At 38.0% G+C, this 12,167-nt stretch overlaps 4 protein-coding genes across 8 annotated transcripts; 2 read left to right on the forward strand and 2 right to left on the reverse strand.

Annotated features, from left to right (window-relative positions):
* Positions 1 to 678: 678 nt before the first annotated feature.
* Positions 679 to 5,073, forward strand: Rab32. Of its 3 annotated transcripts, none has more exons than XM_008195124.3 (7): positions 679 to 816; positions 861 to 1,159; positions 4,023 to 4,236; positions 4,284 to 4,465; positions 4,517 to 4,660; positions 4,708 to 4,851; positions 4,900 to 5,073. In XM_008195124.3, the coding sequence occupies exons 2-6, from the start codon at positions 1,016 to 1,018 to the stop codon at positions 4,816 to 4,818; spliced, it is 795 nt and encodes a 264-aa protein (XP_008193346.1). In that variant the 5' UTR covers positions 679 to 816; positions 861 to 1,015; the 3' UTR covers positions 4,819 to 4,851; positions 4,900 to 5,073. The 3 variants fall into 3 exon arrangements, with proteins under 3 accessions (XP_008193346.1, XP_015835245.1, XP_064215429.1); XM_064359359.1 differs by lacking the exons at positions 679 to 816; positions 861 to 1,159 and adding exons at positions 2,295 to 2,393; positions 2,516 to 3,421; XM_015979759.2 differs by lacking the exons at positions 679 to 816; positions 861 to 1,159 and adding an exon at positions 2,104 to 2,393.
* Positions 5,074 to 5,813: 740 nt separating this feature from the next.
* On the forward strand, positions 5,814 to 7,969 carry LOC662903 (isocitrate dehydrogenase [NAD] subunit gamma, mitochondrial). 2 transcript variants are annotated; one of them, XM_968977.4, is made up of 9 exons: positions 5,814 to 6,008; positions 6,063 to 6,122; positions 6,172 to 6,382; positions 6,428 to 6,618; positions 6,723 to 6,856; positions 6,905 to 7,136; positions 7,189 to 7,375; positions 7,565 to 7,643; positions 7,835 to 7,969. In XM_968977.4, coding segments are annotated over exons 1-9 (1,152 nt in total). In that variant the 5' UTR covers positions 5,814 to 5,951; the 3' UTR covers positions 7,836 to 7,969. The 2 variants fall into 2 exon arrangements, with proteins under 2 accessions (XP_974070.3, XP_008193347.1); XM_008195125.3 differs by lacking the exon at positions 7,835 to 7,969 and having other exon boundaries at positions 7,565 to 7,647.
* On the reverse strand, positions 7,960 to 10,958 carry Zw (Zwischenferment). Of its 2 annotated transcripts, none has more exon segments than NM_001159937.1 (9): positions 7,960 to 8,177; positions 8,227 to 8,387; positions 8,435 to 8,640; positions 8,688 to 9,124; positions 9,170 to 9,328; positions 9,375 to 9,592; positions 9,648 to 9,794; positions 9,847 to 9,971; positions 10,856 to 10,958. In NM_001159937.1, coding segments are annotated over 9 exon segments (1,572 nt in total). In that variant the 5' UTR covers positions 10,878 to 10,958; the 3' UTR covers positions 7,960 to 8,080.
* A 223-nt stretch (positions 10,959 to 11,181) lies between these two features.
* Positions 11,182 to 12,142, reverse strand: LOC100141768 (uncharacterized protein). The gene is made up of 4 exons (XM_001813752.4): positions 11,827 to 12,142; positions 11,692 to 11,782; positions 11,527 to 11,645; positions 11,182 to 11,479 (listed from the first exon to the last, which is right to left on the reverse strand). The coding sequence occupies exons 1-4, from the start codon at positions 11,963 to 11,965 to the stop codon at positions 11,337 to 11,339; spliced, it is 492 nt and encodes a 163-aa protein (XP_001813804.2). The 5' UTR covers positions 11,966 to 12,142; the 3' UTR covers positions 11,182 to 11,336.
* Between the last annotated feature and the right edge of the window lie 25 nt (positions 12,143 to 12,167).

Consider the following 12,167-nt stretch of genomic DNA (forward strand, 5'->3'; position numbering starts at 1 on the left):
TCTAACCTTTATTCATTTTAAAAAAAAATACCTGGTATTTAAAATTTCAAGCGTCGAAATGAGGGTTATGAACAAAAAAAATAATTACTATAAAGAAAAAAGATACTTTTCTTCACGATTTGCGAATGAGTTGTTTTCTTGTGGGCTGCGTTCGTGGAGTTTTTTTTGAACTACCCAATCCAGAACTAGTGCTAGTAACCAAGCGCATAGCGGTTTTGCACCACTTACAGACTATCGTCTACCACGAACTATTAGAAAAGAATTTTTATATTATGATTCCAATCACAAAGACACGAGTAAGAAACAAATTATGTCGATTACGCACGTCAAAAACCGAAAATTTCCGAGTCTGAGAGCTATTATTTTGACTGGTTCTGATCGATCCTGATTTTTTAGATTGTGTTTTGGGGTTTCCTTACCGCAAATCGCAATAATTCTAAATTAAATTATCCAATTTTTTTTTATTGAAATATGAGTACTGGTGTATGGAGCAGCAACTATTGCGCGCGAAAAAAAAATAATAATTTAAAATTACGGATATTTTGTATCTATAATCAACAAGTTATTGATAAGGTTTTAATTTATTAAAGAAAACTAAAAAACATTTAGTAGGTTTCTTTAAATATTGTTAGATAAGGAATAAATTCTAGTTTTATCAGATTTGAGTACAAAGTTTGTCTTATTAGATGCATGGTAATTTACAATTTATCATTCCCTGGTTTTGTATTTTGTGTTGCAAACGCTTTTGACCTTAAAACATGGACAATTATCTGTAAGATATCTAGAAAAGCGTATATTGTTGACAATTTCGTCATGGTATGCACCCAGCCTTTTGTTTCATATAATAAATCTCATTGCAGGTTTCTGTAACATCAGACCATGACCATGTGTTATCAGAAAATTGAAGTTTATTTATCCCAAACTTATCAGTAATCGGCGGTCAATGTAAAGAGACTTAAAGTTGTGATTGGAACTCGTTGACAAGTGTAGTTTTAAACATACATATGATTATTAAATGGTAGCAGCGATTATAGGTAAAACTGTTGCTATACGAAAGTGTCTTAAGTCAGAAAAATTGATAGAAGAAAGATTCTACTGTGTCTGGCGCCAAAACCAATGTATTTATCAACACGCGGAGAAGAGCGAACACATTGAAATGGTAAGTCAACATTTACATTATTTTATTGGAGGCATTAGCAACCTCATTTTTAAGGTGGTTTGCTTTGTTTTTGACACCTACTCTATTTTTTACACCTTATCAGTTATTATCATAAACGTGACAGAGTAAATACCAGTGGCGCTCTTGATATTTCTGATAGGGTGCGCAAGCGATAAGGTGGTTGAATATTACAATACCTACTCAAAACTATTATTATTATTACTCATAATAGTCATAATTATGTGTTACTCAAAATTTTCTAAAAAGCACAACATATTACCATATAGACCATCCAACAATGAATAAAAGGTATGCTAAAAAATACTTCTTTTTCTAAATTTGATGTACTTAGCGAACTTATACCATCTACCTATTTAGTTTATTCCAATTAATCTCAGGATAGAGATGTTCAGCATAATACAAAATAAAATTAAGAGAAAAATGTTAATAACGCTCTGTTTTCTTCGCATTCTCTTTGCTATTAAAGCCGACTCATCAGAAAACATTTTTTCTTTAAATATGGACAGCAGGTCCCGAAAAATCCAAAAGCCTTAATTATTAATACATAAGTATTAAACACAAAAATTAAATAAGCTACACTATCGGATTAATTTCCATTTTAATATTCTTAGATCAAAGATGAAAAATTATTTTACTCTATTTTACGAATAAAAATTTTAATTGTCGGTAGTTAAAAGCATGGGAAATAATGAAAGACGACTATATATTAGTGTGTGAGACTCAAAAATAAATTTTATTTTTAAATTTGAATGCGCATTAATTTCATTAAGACAATTTCGGTTGATTTCGCCGTGTTCCTGTTCTATTTACAGTGCCACAGCTATTTTGCAGAAATGGACGTAAAGTTAAGAGTCAAATGCGATAACTGATAATTATTATGGGTCAGTGGCCCTCGTATTTATCGGACTATATTAAATACTTAATTGACAGTGTCGTGTGAATTTGTCCTTTTATAAAGTTAGTTTGTTTAGTATATTGCAATCAAAAAATGATTGAAGAAGCGCCAGTTAGACGGTTAAATCGTCGCACGCGTGGTGAACGTAATAAAAGACGTGAACGATATTTCTATTCTAATGATTCCTACAATTACGAAACCGAAAGTGACGTTCTCACGGATGACGCTTTACCACCCTTCACACCTCCTCCATCACCCAGTAATAATAACATCAAAAGCAACAAAAAGTCAAAAAATAACGTTGACAATCTCAAAACGGTAAGAAATCGCAAATCTGATGTTGACGAATTCTTGATTTTTGAGTGAAAATTTTTTTTATTTATTTATGTCTCTTTTTGTTTATCGTACTGATAATTATTTCGAATGACTCATTTTCTTAGGTAGTTAATCGGAAGCCGTTGAAATGATGTCAACTATAATATTACAGTATTAGGACTCAGAAGCCATATCTGTACCTGATCGAATGAAAATAATATTGTGATAGTTATTTAACGATTAAAATATTTAATCTTGATTGCCTAATTATTGCCCCACATAAAATATCATCATAAATACCAGTCAAAGGGTTATTTAATAGTAATTATATTTATGTTTAGTCGTTTTAGTTGTGTATTTGTTTTCGGTGTTTAAGTTATTTGCGTTTGGTCAATTAATTAGTTCCAACACAGGTATAACAACTCTCGTGGAAGAGTATAATTTCCTCCGGTAGAAACCTAATGCGGTTCCAGGTCCGCCCCCACCACACCTTCACTTAGCTTCACCTCCAGTTTGTTATCAGTCTAACATCGGCTTTTTACCTCGTAATATTTTAAAGAGCAAAAATGAAAAACGACGTACCCTCTGAACATAAAACTATTGTTGAAGTAACTCAAGAGAAGCGCACAAAAAAAGTCGTGATTCCGCCAAAATCGTCGAATTTTTTAAAGCCCAAGAAAGCAAGTCTCTTAATAAAAAAAATTAAACTCAAATCGAAATCGCCGTCGCGAAGTCCGAAAGAAGGGCCCGTCAGCTTATCTCTGCCCAGCACTTCCACGTCGCCCTTAGGACGGCAGACTCCTGAAGGCGACGATAGTTTAATGTTTGCGAAGTCCGTGTCGGAAAGCAATCTCTCTGAATCGTGGAAAAGTGCCGAAACTCTGGCCAAAAGTGCAGACAATTCGGGTGTGAAAGCCGAAAGCAGCCAAAATCGCGTCTGTGTTGAAGTGCCCGAAAGAACCAAGTCTTTGGAAACGTTGAAAGATATGCCTGCCTATGGTGACCTTATTTTCGATCCCGCAGCTACTGTGGTAATAGTTTCATTGATATTTTCTCTACACAAACAAGACCATATCAGATACACACAGATTTATTCCTAGACAAACAAGATAAGACATAACGACGTGTCTAATCAGTAATCACACATTAACACAATTCATTCATCAAGAAGGAAAAACGCTGTTTCCTAACGCTGAAACAAACACCTCAGATAAAACAAAAATTAAGTCACAAGAATTTATATAAAAACCATTATAACTATTTTTATGAAAGTAAATAGGCTGTGGCGGATTAACAAAAATGTTTGTAACTAATATCACAGGAAAGTTGATATCGTGCAGCAAGGACTTTGGCAGCCAATAAAACAACTTCTTAAAAAACCAAGCAGTATCGTTTATGGGAATAGAATATTGTGGATAGAATCCGACAAATTAATAGATTCTCTGAAAGAAATCACGAAAAGTGTACCCAACTGTGTAGAAACATTAAACAAAATAAAAAAATAAAAATAGATTTTCGTCAACAATGTGACTAAAAATTCACGTTTTTTGAATTTGTAATAATTATGCAGTATTTTATATTTTATGTTGAGCTGTTTTGGGAAACGAATGAAATATGTGTAATTATTTTTAGTCCTATGCAAATAAAACAACTGAACGTAAGGACCATTTGTACAAAATACTGGTGATCGGCGATCTGGGGGCTGGGAAAACGTCCATAATCAAGCGCTATGTTCACCGCTTCTTTACACAACATTACAGAGCAACAATTGGTGTGGATTTTGCATTAAAGGTACTCAACTGGGATGACAATACTCTTATAAGGCTGCAGTTGTGGGATATAGCAGGTAATCAATAGAGCGATGTAAATAAGTTGTAAAATATTTGATTGTAGGACAGGAACGGTATGGTAATATGACTAGAGTTTATTACAAAGAAGCTGTAGGAGCTTTCATCGTCTTCGATGTCACTAGAACTAATACTTTCGAGTCAGTGGCAAAGTGGAAATCTGACTTGGACTCGAAAGTGCAATTGTCCGATGGGTCTCCAATTCCTTGTGTACTTCTCGCGAACAAGGTTTAATATATTCAGTTTGTTAACAAAATGTTTACTGTCGTATTTTCTTAGTGCGATCAACAAAAGGAAGGCTTGGTCAACCATCCCAATAAAATGGACGAATACTGCAAGGAAAATGGGTTCACAACGTGGTTTGAAACTTCAGCGAAAGATAACATAAATATAGATGAAGCAGCTAATGCCTTGGTCGCAAAGGTGCAAATGTACCTTGTTAATGAAATAACTTAAATAATTGTTTACAGATACTTGAAAACGACACTTTACTGAACGTAGATTCACTGAAAGACGAAGACAAATTTTCGATATCAAAGGAGCCGTCTGCCCAGAGAAATGGGAAAATGTGTTCTTGTTGATCGGTTTTACTTCTTCCTCTTTATATTTTTTGTGTTAGTTAATTTAGGTGTGTCATAATTGATTTTACACTTTTATTTTAGATTATACACTCACTACTGGTAATATTGAGATGGTGTCCTGCAGAGTATACGTATCAACCACTGTCACAATCCTATTTTATAAATTGATAGCCAGTATTTTTGTTTATATGTAATATTTCTGTAATTCTGCAAAACTCTTAAGCTTCTTTTAAATACACACTGCGGTTTTTATAATCTGTGTTTTATTTCATGCGCTAACCATCAAATCCTATAAAAAAAAACACGATCGGAAGCTTAAATAGTCGTTCTTTGAAACGCGGCAAACAATTTTCACCCAAATTTAACTCAAAAACGCATTTCCAGTACGTACTTTTTTGCTTGAAAAATGGTGTTTAGCTTTCTCTCTATCTCATTAATGAATGGATTACGTATATACAGTCTGTTTTCCGAGAAAAAATCAACAAAACAAACAGTGATTGGACCAATTCCGAACATTAATTGAATTGAAACTGGCGAATGCGCCAATGGTCAGTTGACAATTAATGCGCATGCGTGCGCTTTTTTTTTAAATTTGCGAATTGTTATTTTGAAAATGGTTCAAGAAAATTCAATTTAACGACAAAAAGTCTCAATTAAGCGAGACGTGCGGCACCTAAATACTGAATTTTTGCAAACGGTGCGGTGTTTTTTCAAAGTTTTATTGCCCCCATTGGCCGCTCGAATACATTTTGAAGCAATATTTTTACCGCACACTGACTTAAAAGGGGAGGTGTTTAATTATCGAAATAAAATCTATCCTTAAGGATAGTGTAAGTACTCAATAAAAATAATGCATTTTTTGGGCTTAAATAACAAGTAAGTATGTTAAATAGGTGATTGGCGGCCAATAAAAAAAATTATCATTAAATAAGGTTGCGATAACTGTTATCAATGGAACATCCGCGACTAAATTTTCCATTTTTTGTACTTTGTGCACCCCCAGCGTGGCGCTACTGTTCGTGTCATGACTTCTGCGCCATCTTGTTAAGATCGAAGTTTATATTCATCTCAGTTTCTATTTTTGAATAAATTTTGTAGTATTACCGCAGTCTTTAAGCCACATAAACACCAAAATGGCATCGAGAGTATTACTGAAAAAGCCCTTCGACCTAGGAAAGCTCGTTTTAAGAGTAAGCACAGCCTCTGTTGCATAACCTTTAAAATAAATATTGACGAAATTTTAGAACCAATCAACAATGTCAGCGTTTGAAATTCAGCACAAAACCCCCCTTATTAAAAAAGTGGTAAGTTCTCCCAATCATTTTTTGGCAAAAGTCCTTCAGGAAGCTTTAGGAAGCTATCCCAGTTGCTATGTACGGGGGCCGCCACCACGTCACGATGTTGCCAGGGGGCGGAATTGGCCCCGAATTGATGGGATACGTTAAAGAGGTTTTCAAGTATGCAGGAGCCCCTGTTGATTTTGAAGTCGTGGATATCGGGGATGAAAACAGTGATCTTGACTATGCCTTAACTTCAATCAAGCGAAACGGCGTTGCCATCAAAGGTTTGCACGGATGGCAATGACCAGTTTCTGGAGTATTTTTTTTAGGCAATATTGAAACCAAAAGCGAGAGCGCGAGTGTCGTTTCCAGAAATGTGGCCATCAGAAACGAACTAGATTTATACGTAAATATTTTACACTGTAAGTCATATCCGGGAGTTCCTGCGAGACAAAAAGATATCGACATTGTCATCATCAGACAAAATACTGAGGGAGAGTATGCCATGCTGGAGCACGAGGTAATTCCAGTCAGCTTCCGTGATTAATCTAGAAAATTTCACTATAATGTGGCAATATTTTCTGAAACTATATTTTCGAATAAGTAGCTTCTTTTAAATTTCAGAGCGTTGATGGCGTTGTTGAAAGTATGAAAGTCGTGACGGAGTCAAACTCAGATAGAGTCGCGCGGTTCGCCTTTGAATATGCCAAAAAAAACGGGCGTAAAAGAGTTACAACAATACACAAAGCCAACATTATGTAAGAAAAACGCGAAATTGTGTCTTCGACTACTGATTTTTCCTTCAGGAAACTTTCAGATGGTCTTTTCTTAGAAACGTCAAGACGGGTCGCTAAGGATTACCCAGAAATTGAGCACAATGACATGATTATCGATAATTGTTGCATGCAACTGGTATCAAAGCCACACCAGTTCGACGTAATGATCATGACTAATTTGTACGGAAGTATAGTCTCTAACGTAGTTTGTGGATTGATAGGAGGCGCTGGTCTCTTATCTGGTAAAAATTACGGTGATCATGTAATTTTTTTTCTTAGTGTTTTAATCAATTTCTTTGGCATTTTCGTTTTAGTATGCAATTTTCGAGCCTGGCACTAGAAATACAGGGACGGCAATTGCCGGAAAAAATATCGCCAACCCTATCGCCATGCTGAGTGCCTCAGTTGATATGTTAAACCATCTGGGACATGTACAACACGCTGAACTTATCCAGCGCGCCATCGAGAAAACCATCTGCGAGGATAAAATCCACACTCCTGGTAATGCTCATTAGCAGTTCTACCAAAACTTTTTAGAACAACGAGGCTATACAAAATTACGTATTGTTGTTTTTTGTTTATCATATTATTTTTGAAATATGCGTGTCATTTGTTTTACGCTTTTTCTAAAACCGGGGAGTGAAATTTAAAGGCATGGAATGATGTAACTGTGTTTTTGCTTGTTTGCAGATTTGGGTGGTTCCGCTAGGAGTACGGACGTCGTCCAGAGAATTATCGACCACATCTTACAAGCCGATATTAGACCTTGGTAATTATTTTTTTTATTTTGGTTGTGGTGCTTGCTAACATTTATGTTGACTAATAATAAGTTGTGCAATGTCATTCTAACCCTTTCTAACAAACTAATTTTCTTGCTACACGTGACGTTTTCATCTGTGTGGTTGTAAGTTCGCGATGCGCCTTCAATCCTTTTTTAATTTATTTTTTTTTGTTTTGCAGAATCGAGTTTGAGTCACGTTTGTACCTTATTTAATTGTATGATATGTAAATAGACTTCAACTAAGATTGTATTTATTAAGTCTTGTACTTTGTTTGGATTAATCAAGTTTAAATAAAACAACAAGTTCAATACGATTACCACTTTTATTGCCATATAAGTTACAGTTTAAATTAAAATACAAAAATATACTCCTCAACCATTATACATTTCCTGGAATGTAAACTGAAATGGTGTCGCGTCATGGATCACATTTTGGGGGCGGGCCATTTGTACGAGCCTGTGTAAGTGAAGTTGTTGTTTAGCAACATTTCGTCGGCCTCCTTAGGCCCACGGCTCCCATACCTAACACAAATTGTAAATGTTCTGGGACAAATTTAGATAACACACTTACACGTAGGGGATTGGTTTAACTCTCTCGCTTTCAATTTGGTGCAAAAGTGGAGTGAAGATCCTCCAAGCCTCGCTTAGCTCGTCCGAGCGGACGAAATGCATTTGCGAGCCGCAGAATACGTCCAAAATCAACCGTTCGTAAGCGTCGGGCAATTTAACATTCTAAACAGACAAAAACTAACTTTTTGTCAATTGTTGCACGGACCTACCGCGTATCTGTGTCCGTAAGTCAGATCGAGTTCCGTCTCCTCCATATCGAAGGCCATGCCCGGCGTTTTCACCATCAATTTCACATACAAGGCTTCGCCAGGCTGCACCCTGATGACCAGTTCGTTACGTTTCGGCTTTCCGTCGAAGATGTCCCCAGGAACGTCCTTGAATTGGATGCGGACTTCGGCCTTCCGTTCATTCAAAGCTAGAGTTAGGCGATTAGTTGCGTGATTATGGCGCAAGACCGGCTACCTTTGCCACATTTAAGAATGAAGGGGACCCCGTCCCAGCGCTCGTTGTTGATATGGAGCGCGGCCAAGGCGTAGGTGGGGGTCACTGAATCGTTGGGGACGGTCGGGTCGTCCAGATAGCCCAGTTTGGCTTCGCCCTCCCCGTTGGGGTCCCCGACGTACTGGCCCAGAACCACGTCCTTTTTCTCAATCACTTTGATGCAGCGCAAGACTTTCACTTTCTCGTTTCTTATATCGTCAGGGTGGACTGACGCCGGTTTCTCCATCGCGGCAAGCGTCAGTATTTGGAGGAGGTGGTTTTGCATGATGTCCCGGATAATACCGAACTCGTCGAAATACCCCCCGCGGCCTTGCGTGCCAAAGGGTTCCTTGAAACTGATCTGGATCGAGGCGATGTTGTCGCGGTTCCAGGTCGGGTTGAAAATGCGATTGCCGAACCTACGGATGTAAAGTCACGATTGGCTTAATCCGGGGAAAATCTACCTCAGGGTCATGAGGTTTTGCACCATTTCCTTGCCCAGATAGTGGTCTATCCGGTAGATTTGCTGCTCGGTGAAGAGAGAGCCCAAGTGGTTCGACAGTTTTTGCGAGGAGTCGAAATCGCGACCGAACGGTTTCTCAATAATGATCCTTGTCCAGCCTCTGCAAAGTGGAAACTAGAGCAAGGTCGGGCGCTCGCGCGACTTACTTTGGGGCCATGCACGAATTTCGGATATGAACGGTTACGGTCTCAAACACCGACGGCGGCAGCGCCAAGTAGAAGACCCTGTTGGCGGCCGGCCCTTTCTCAAAGGGGCACAGCTCCTGGTTGAGGCGCTCGAAGTCGGTCCTGGAGTCGTACGACCCAGCGACGTAATAGTGCAACTTCCAGAAGTCCTCAAAGCGCTCTTCCTCTCCGTGCCTCACCTTCACAATGTCATAAAGTGCATCCAGTAATTGGAGATGAGTCATGGATAATTACCTTCATGTATGGCTTGCATTTTTCCTTGATTTCCTGGACTGACGTCTTGCTTCGGGCGTAGCCGAAGAATACTGTATTGACCGGCAGGAGGTTGTCCCGGTACAGCCACCACAACGTGGGGTAGATTTTCTTCCGGGCTAAGTCTCCCTATTGATCGGTCAATGAGACTTGACGTTTTTTGAGGTTTTGAGCGACTTACCGAAGCTCCGAGGGTTATAAAGACGTGGGGGTGGTGCCCATCGAAGTGGGTCCCTCCGTGGTCCATTTCTTTGGATTTGAGAGACTTCCGGTAAAGGGCCAAACAAACCTCTGAATTGGCAGCATCTGGAAAAACGATTTACCATTTTTACGAATTCTTCGCCACAATTTACCATCGTCGTCTATTTTTAGCAGCGGCATTCTAATAAGATGTGATCTGTTTGCGGCGAGATTACTGACAGAACTAAAATACACGATTAGATGACTTTCATTCGTATTTCAATAACACACATTTTCAAGGTTGTTAAATAATTATTAAATACGAGACTTGTACGAAAGTTCCCGCCAATTCCATCTCGCGTGGGGAAAGAAATACATTACGCTTTTCTCATTTTTATTCATCAAGCTACTAAAAATAAGCCTTTTCTATGATAATTCCGAATGTACTGATTAAATAAGCATTGATTAGGCGCGGCGCGATCGATAAAGAACTTAATTATAGCATGAAAACAATCTCGGATTATAGCGAACAATATTTAATTATGTCATACGGAGCCACAGTTACATAATTCCGATTAATAAACAATTTGCAACATGTGCATCGCGGCTCTTTTGTTTTTATTAGTTGTTTATGATGCTCAATTATTTACATTGCGTCAACGTTTAAAAATCGGGCAATGATTTTCGGTGTGGGCACCAATCATGACGGCGCAAAATTTTCCCTAAATTAAAAATTGTAGATAACCTTACGTATTTAAACATAAATGGGTGATTTTTCCAAAGCGATAAGTAGCGTGATTTCGATCAACAATTTTCCTTCATTAAACTGCATACAAACAAAAAAAATTATCTATAATTAAACTGAATGAAAACCACGTGTAGGAGTCGTGACGCCGGGCGAGGGTAAGTTCTGACTGGTCAGGTCAGTGAGGGCCACCCTCCGAAATATGCGGCCTTGAGTCCCGACTCAGAAAAACCCGCCAAAAATATTTAAGATATTCGATACTTACGTGGTGGAATGGCTGTGGTCATTTTGCGAGGTTTTCGTCAAACACTTAGGAACGATACACTAACAAAAATAATTACCGGACCAGGCAGCCGAATAGTTTTAAGCGTTTGAATATGCAGGTAAGAAGCAAGCGGTGTGGTAACGACCTACGTCGTTAAACTCATATTAGCAAGAGAAAAGGACGGGGAGCGAGTTGTGGAGCGTTCTGGGCTGAGTTGTGTACTGATTGGCTGGATTTTCATCAGTAGAACAAATTAAATTATCTGGAATTTTTGCCATTTCATGCCAGCAATTGCGGTTTGAGGGGTTTAAGTCAATGTGCGGTCGTTCGCTTAAAACTGCTTTATTCAACCTGAACAGCCCTATGTGAAATGCAAAAGCGTCAACAAGTTAAAAATCCTACCCTTTACAATATCTACAAAAATAAATAAAAAACTGTATAAAATGACTAGCTCATCTTTGGCATTATATTTGAGAAAAAATTAGTTGTTTTTGCGAACGTGGCGCCGCCTCTTCATGGCTCCTGCTTGCTTAAGCAACTGGACATTTTCGTCATCACAATCAAGGGAAGGATCCCAAATTCTCAATCTTTTTGGCAAATAGATTAGTCCCCCAAGTGTGACACCTAGAGATTTCCGAATGAGTTTTGCTCCCGTGGGGGTTCATACTTACAATTTAAGACACACGGGAAAACGACGTAAAAATTCAGCGTCGCTGCACGAAAATACAGCGTTTCTGTGAGATACATTACGATTGTCACGAGGAGCGAAAAGATCCCCATACTGACAACCCTAAAATGCAAAAACAGTGAATTATAACAGTATGGGGCGCTTTTACGGTTTGTAATGTATGTAGAGCGTACAATGAATTAAAGCTAGAGCTTTTAGAATTGAATAAACCCCCAAAATCCTCGAGGTAGTGTATTCCTCTACAACAAAAAAGTTATTCTAGTCTGACCTGACCACCACCTACCATCAACAAAATCTGTCTCTGAGAAGGTTTTGCTTAGGAAAGATCGTTTTTCGATGTAGCTCCGCACAGCTGTGCCGAGATCCATAAATGCAACGAAGGCTATCCAGCCTCGGAAGGCATATATCATTTTCCTATCCATAATAAATGAATTTTTTCCTGATTTTTTAAGACCCGTCTAAACACATTCATTAAAGGCACGTTGTATTTACTTAACAAACTTTCATGATTTAACGGATATGTTTCAATAAGTGTATTAAGTATGTAAAATTTATCATAAGAACATTTTCAAAGGTAGGATTTGGGTTTGAGTGGGGTTATGTTCGATTTTTATGCGGTTGTTG

Source organism: Tribolium castaneum, chromosome 10 (assembly GCF_031307605.1).
Source record: "Tribolium castaneum strain GA2 chromosome 10, icTriCast1.1, whole genome shotgun sequence".
Lineage (NCBI taxonomy): Eukaryota > Metazoa > Arthropoda > Insecta > Coleoptera > Tenebrionidae > Tribolium > Tribolium castaneum.

Bases quoted from the DNA above. Each gene is read 5' to 3' on its own strand.
- Zw (XM_008194948.3), bottom strand. From the start codon at position 10,046: ATGCCGCTGCTAAAAATAGACGACGATG. The intron at 8,641-8,687 runs GTAGCCGGTCTT...GCCTAACTCTAG, and splicing joins CATTCTTAAATGTGGCAAAG to CTTTGAATGAACGGAAGGCC. The intron at 8,388-8,434 runs GTAGGTCCGTGC...TTGTCTGTTTAG, and splicing joins CTTACGGACACAGATACGCG to AATGTTAAATTGCCCGACGC.
- LOC662903 (XM_008195125.3), top strand. From the start codon at position 5,952: ATGGCATCGAGAGTATTACTGAAAAAGCCCTTCGACCTAGGAAAGCTC. The intron at 6,123-6,171 runs GTAAGTTCTCCC...AGGAAGCTTTAG, and splicing joins CCCCCCTTATTAAAAAAGTG to GAAGCTATCCCAGTTGCTAT. The intron at 6,383-6,427 runs GTTTGCACGGAT...TATTTTTTTTAG, and splicing joins AAACGGCGTTGCCATCAAAG to GCAATATTGAAACCAAAAGC.
- Rab32 (XM_064359359.1), top strand. From the start codon at position 2,957: ATGAAAAACGACGTACCCTCTGAACATAAAACTATTGTTGAAGTAACT. The intron at 3,422-4,022 runs GTAATAGTTTCA...AATTATTTTTAG, and splicing joins TCGATCCCGCAGCTACTGTG to TCCTATGCAAATAAAACAAC. The intron at 4,237-4,283 runs GTAATCAATAGA...ATTTGATTGTAG, and splicing joins GCAGTTGTGGGATATAGCAG to GACAGGAACGGTATGGTAAT.
- LOC100141768 (XM_001813752.4), bottom strand. From the start codon at position 11,965: ATGGATAGGAAAATGATATATGCCTTCCGAGGCTGGATAGCCTTCGTT. The intron at 11,783-11,826 runs GTAGGTGGTGGT...TTTTTGTTGTAG, and splicing joins AGAGACAGATTTTGTTGATG to AGGAATACACTACCTCGAGG. The intron at 11,646-11,691 runs GTAAAAGCGCCC...TTTGCATTTTAG, and splicing joins CTCTACATACATTACAAACC to GGTTGTCAGTATGGGGATCT.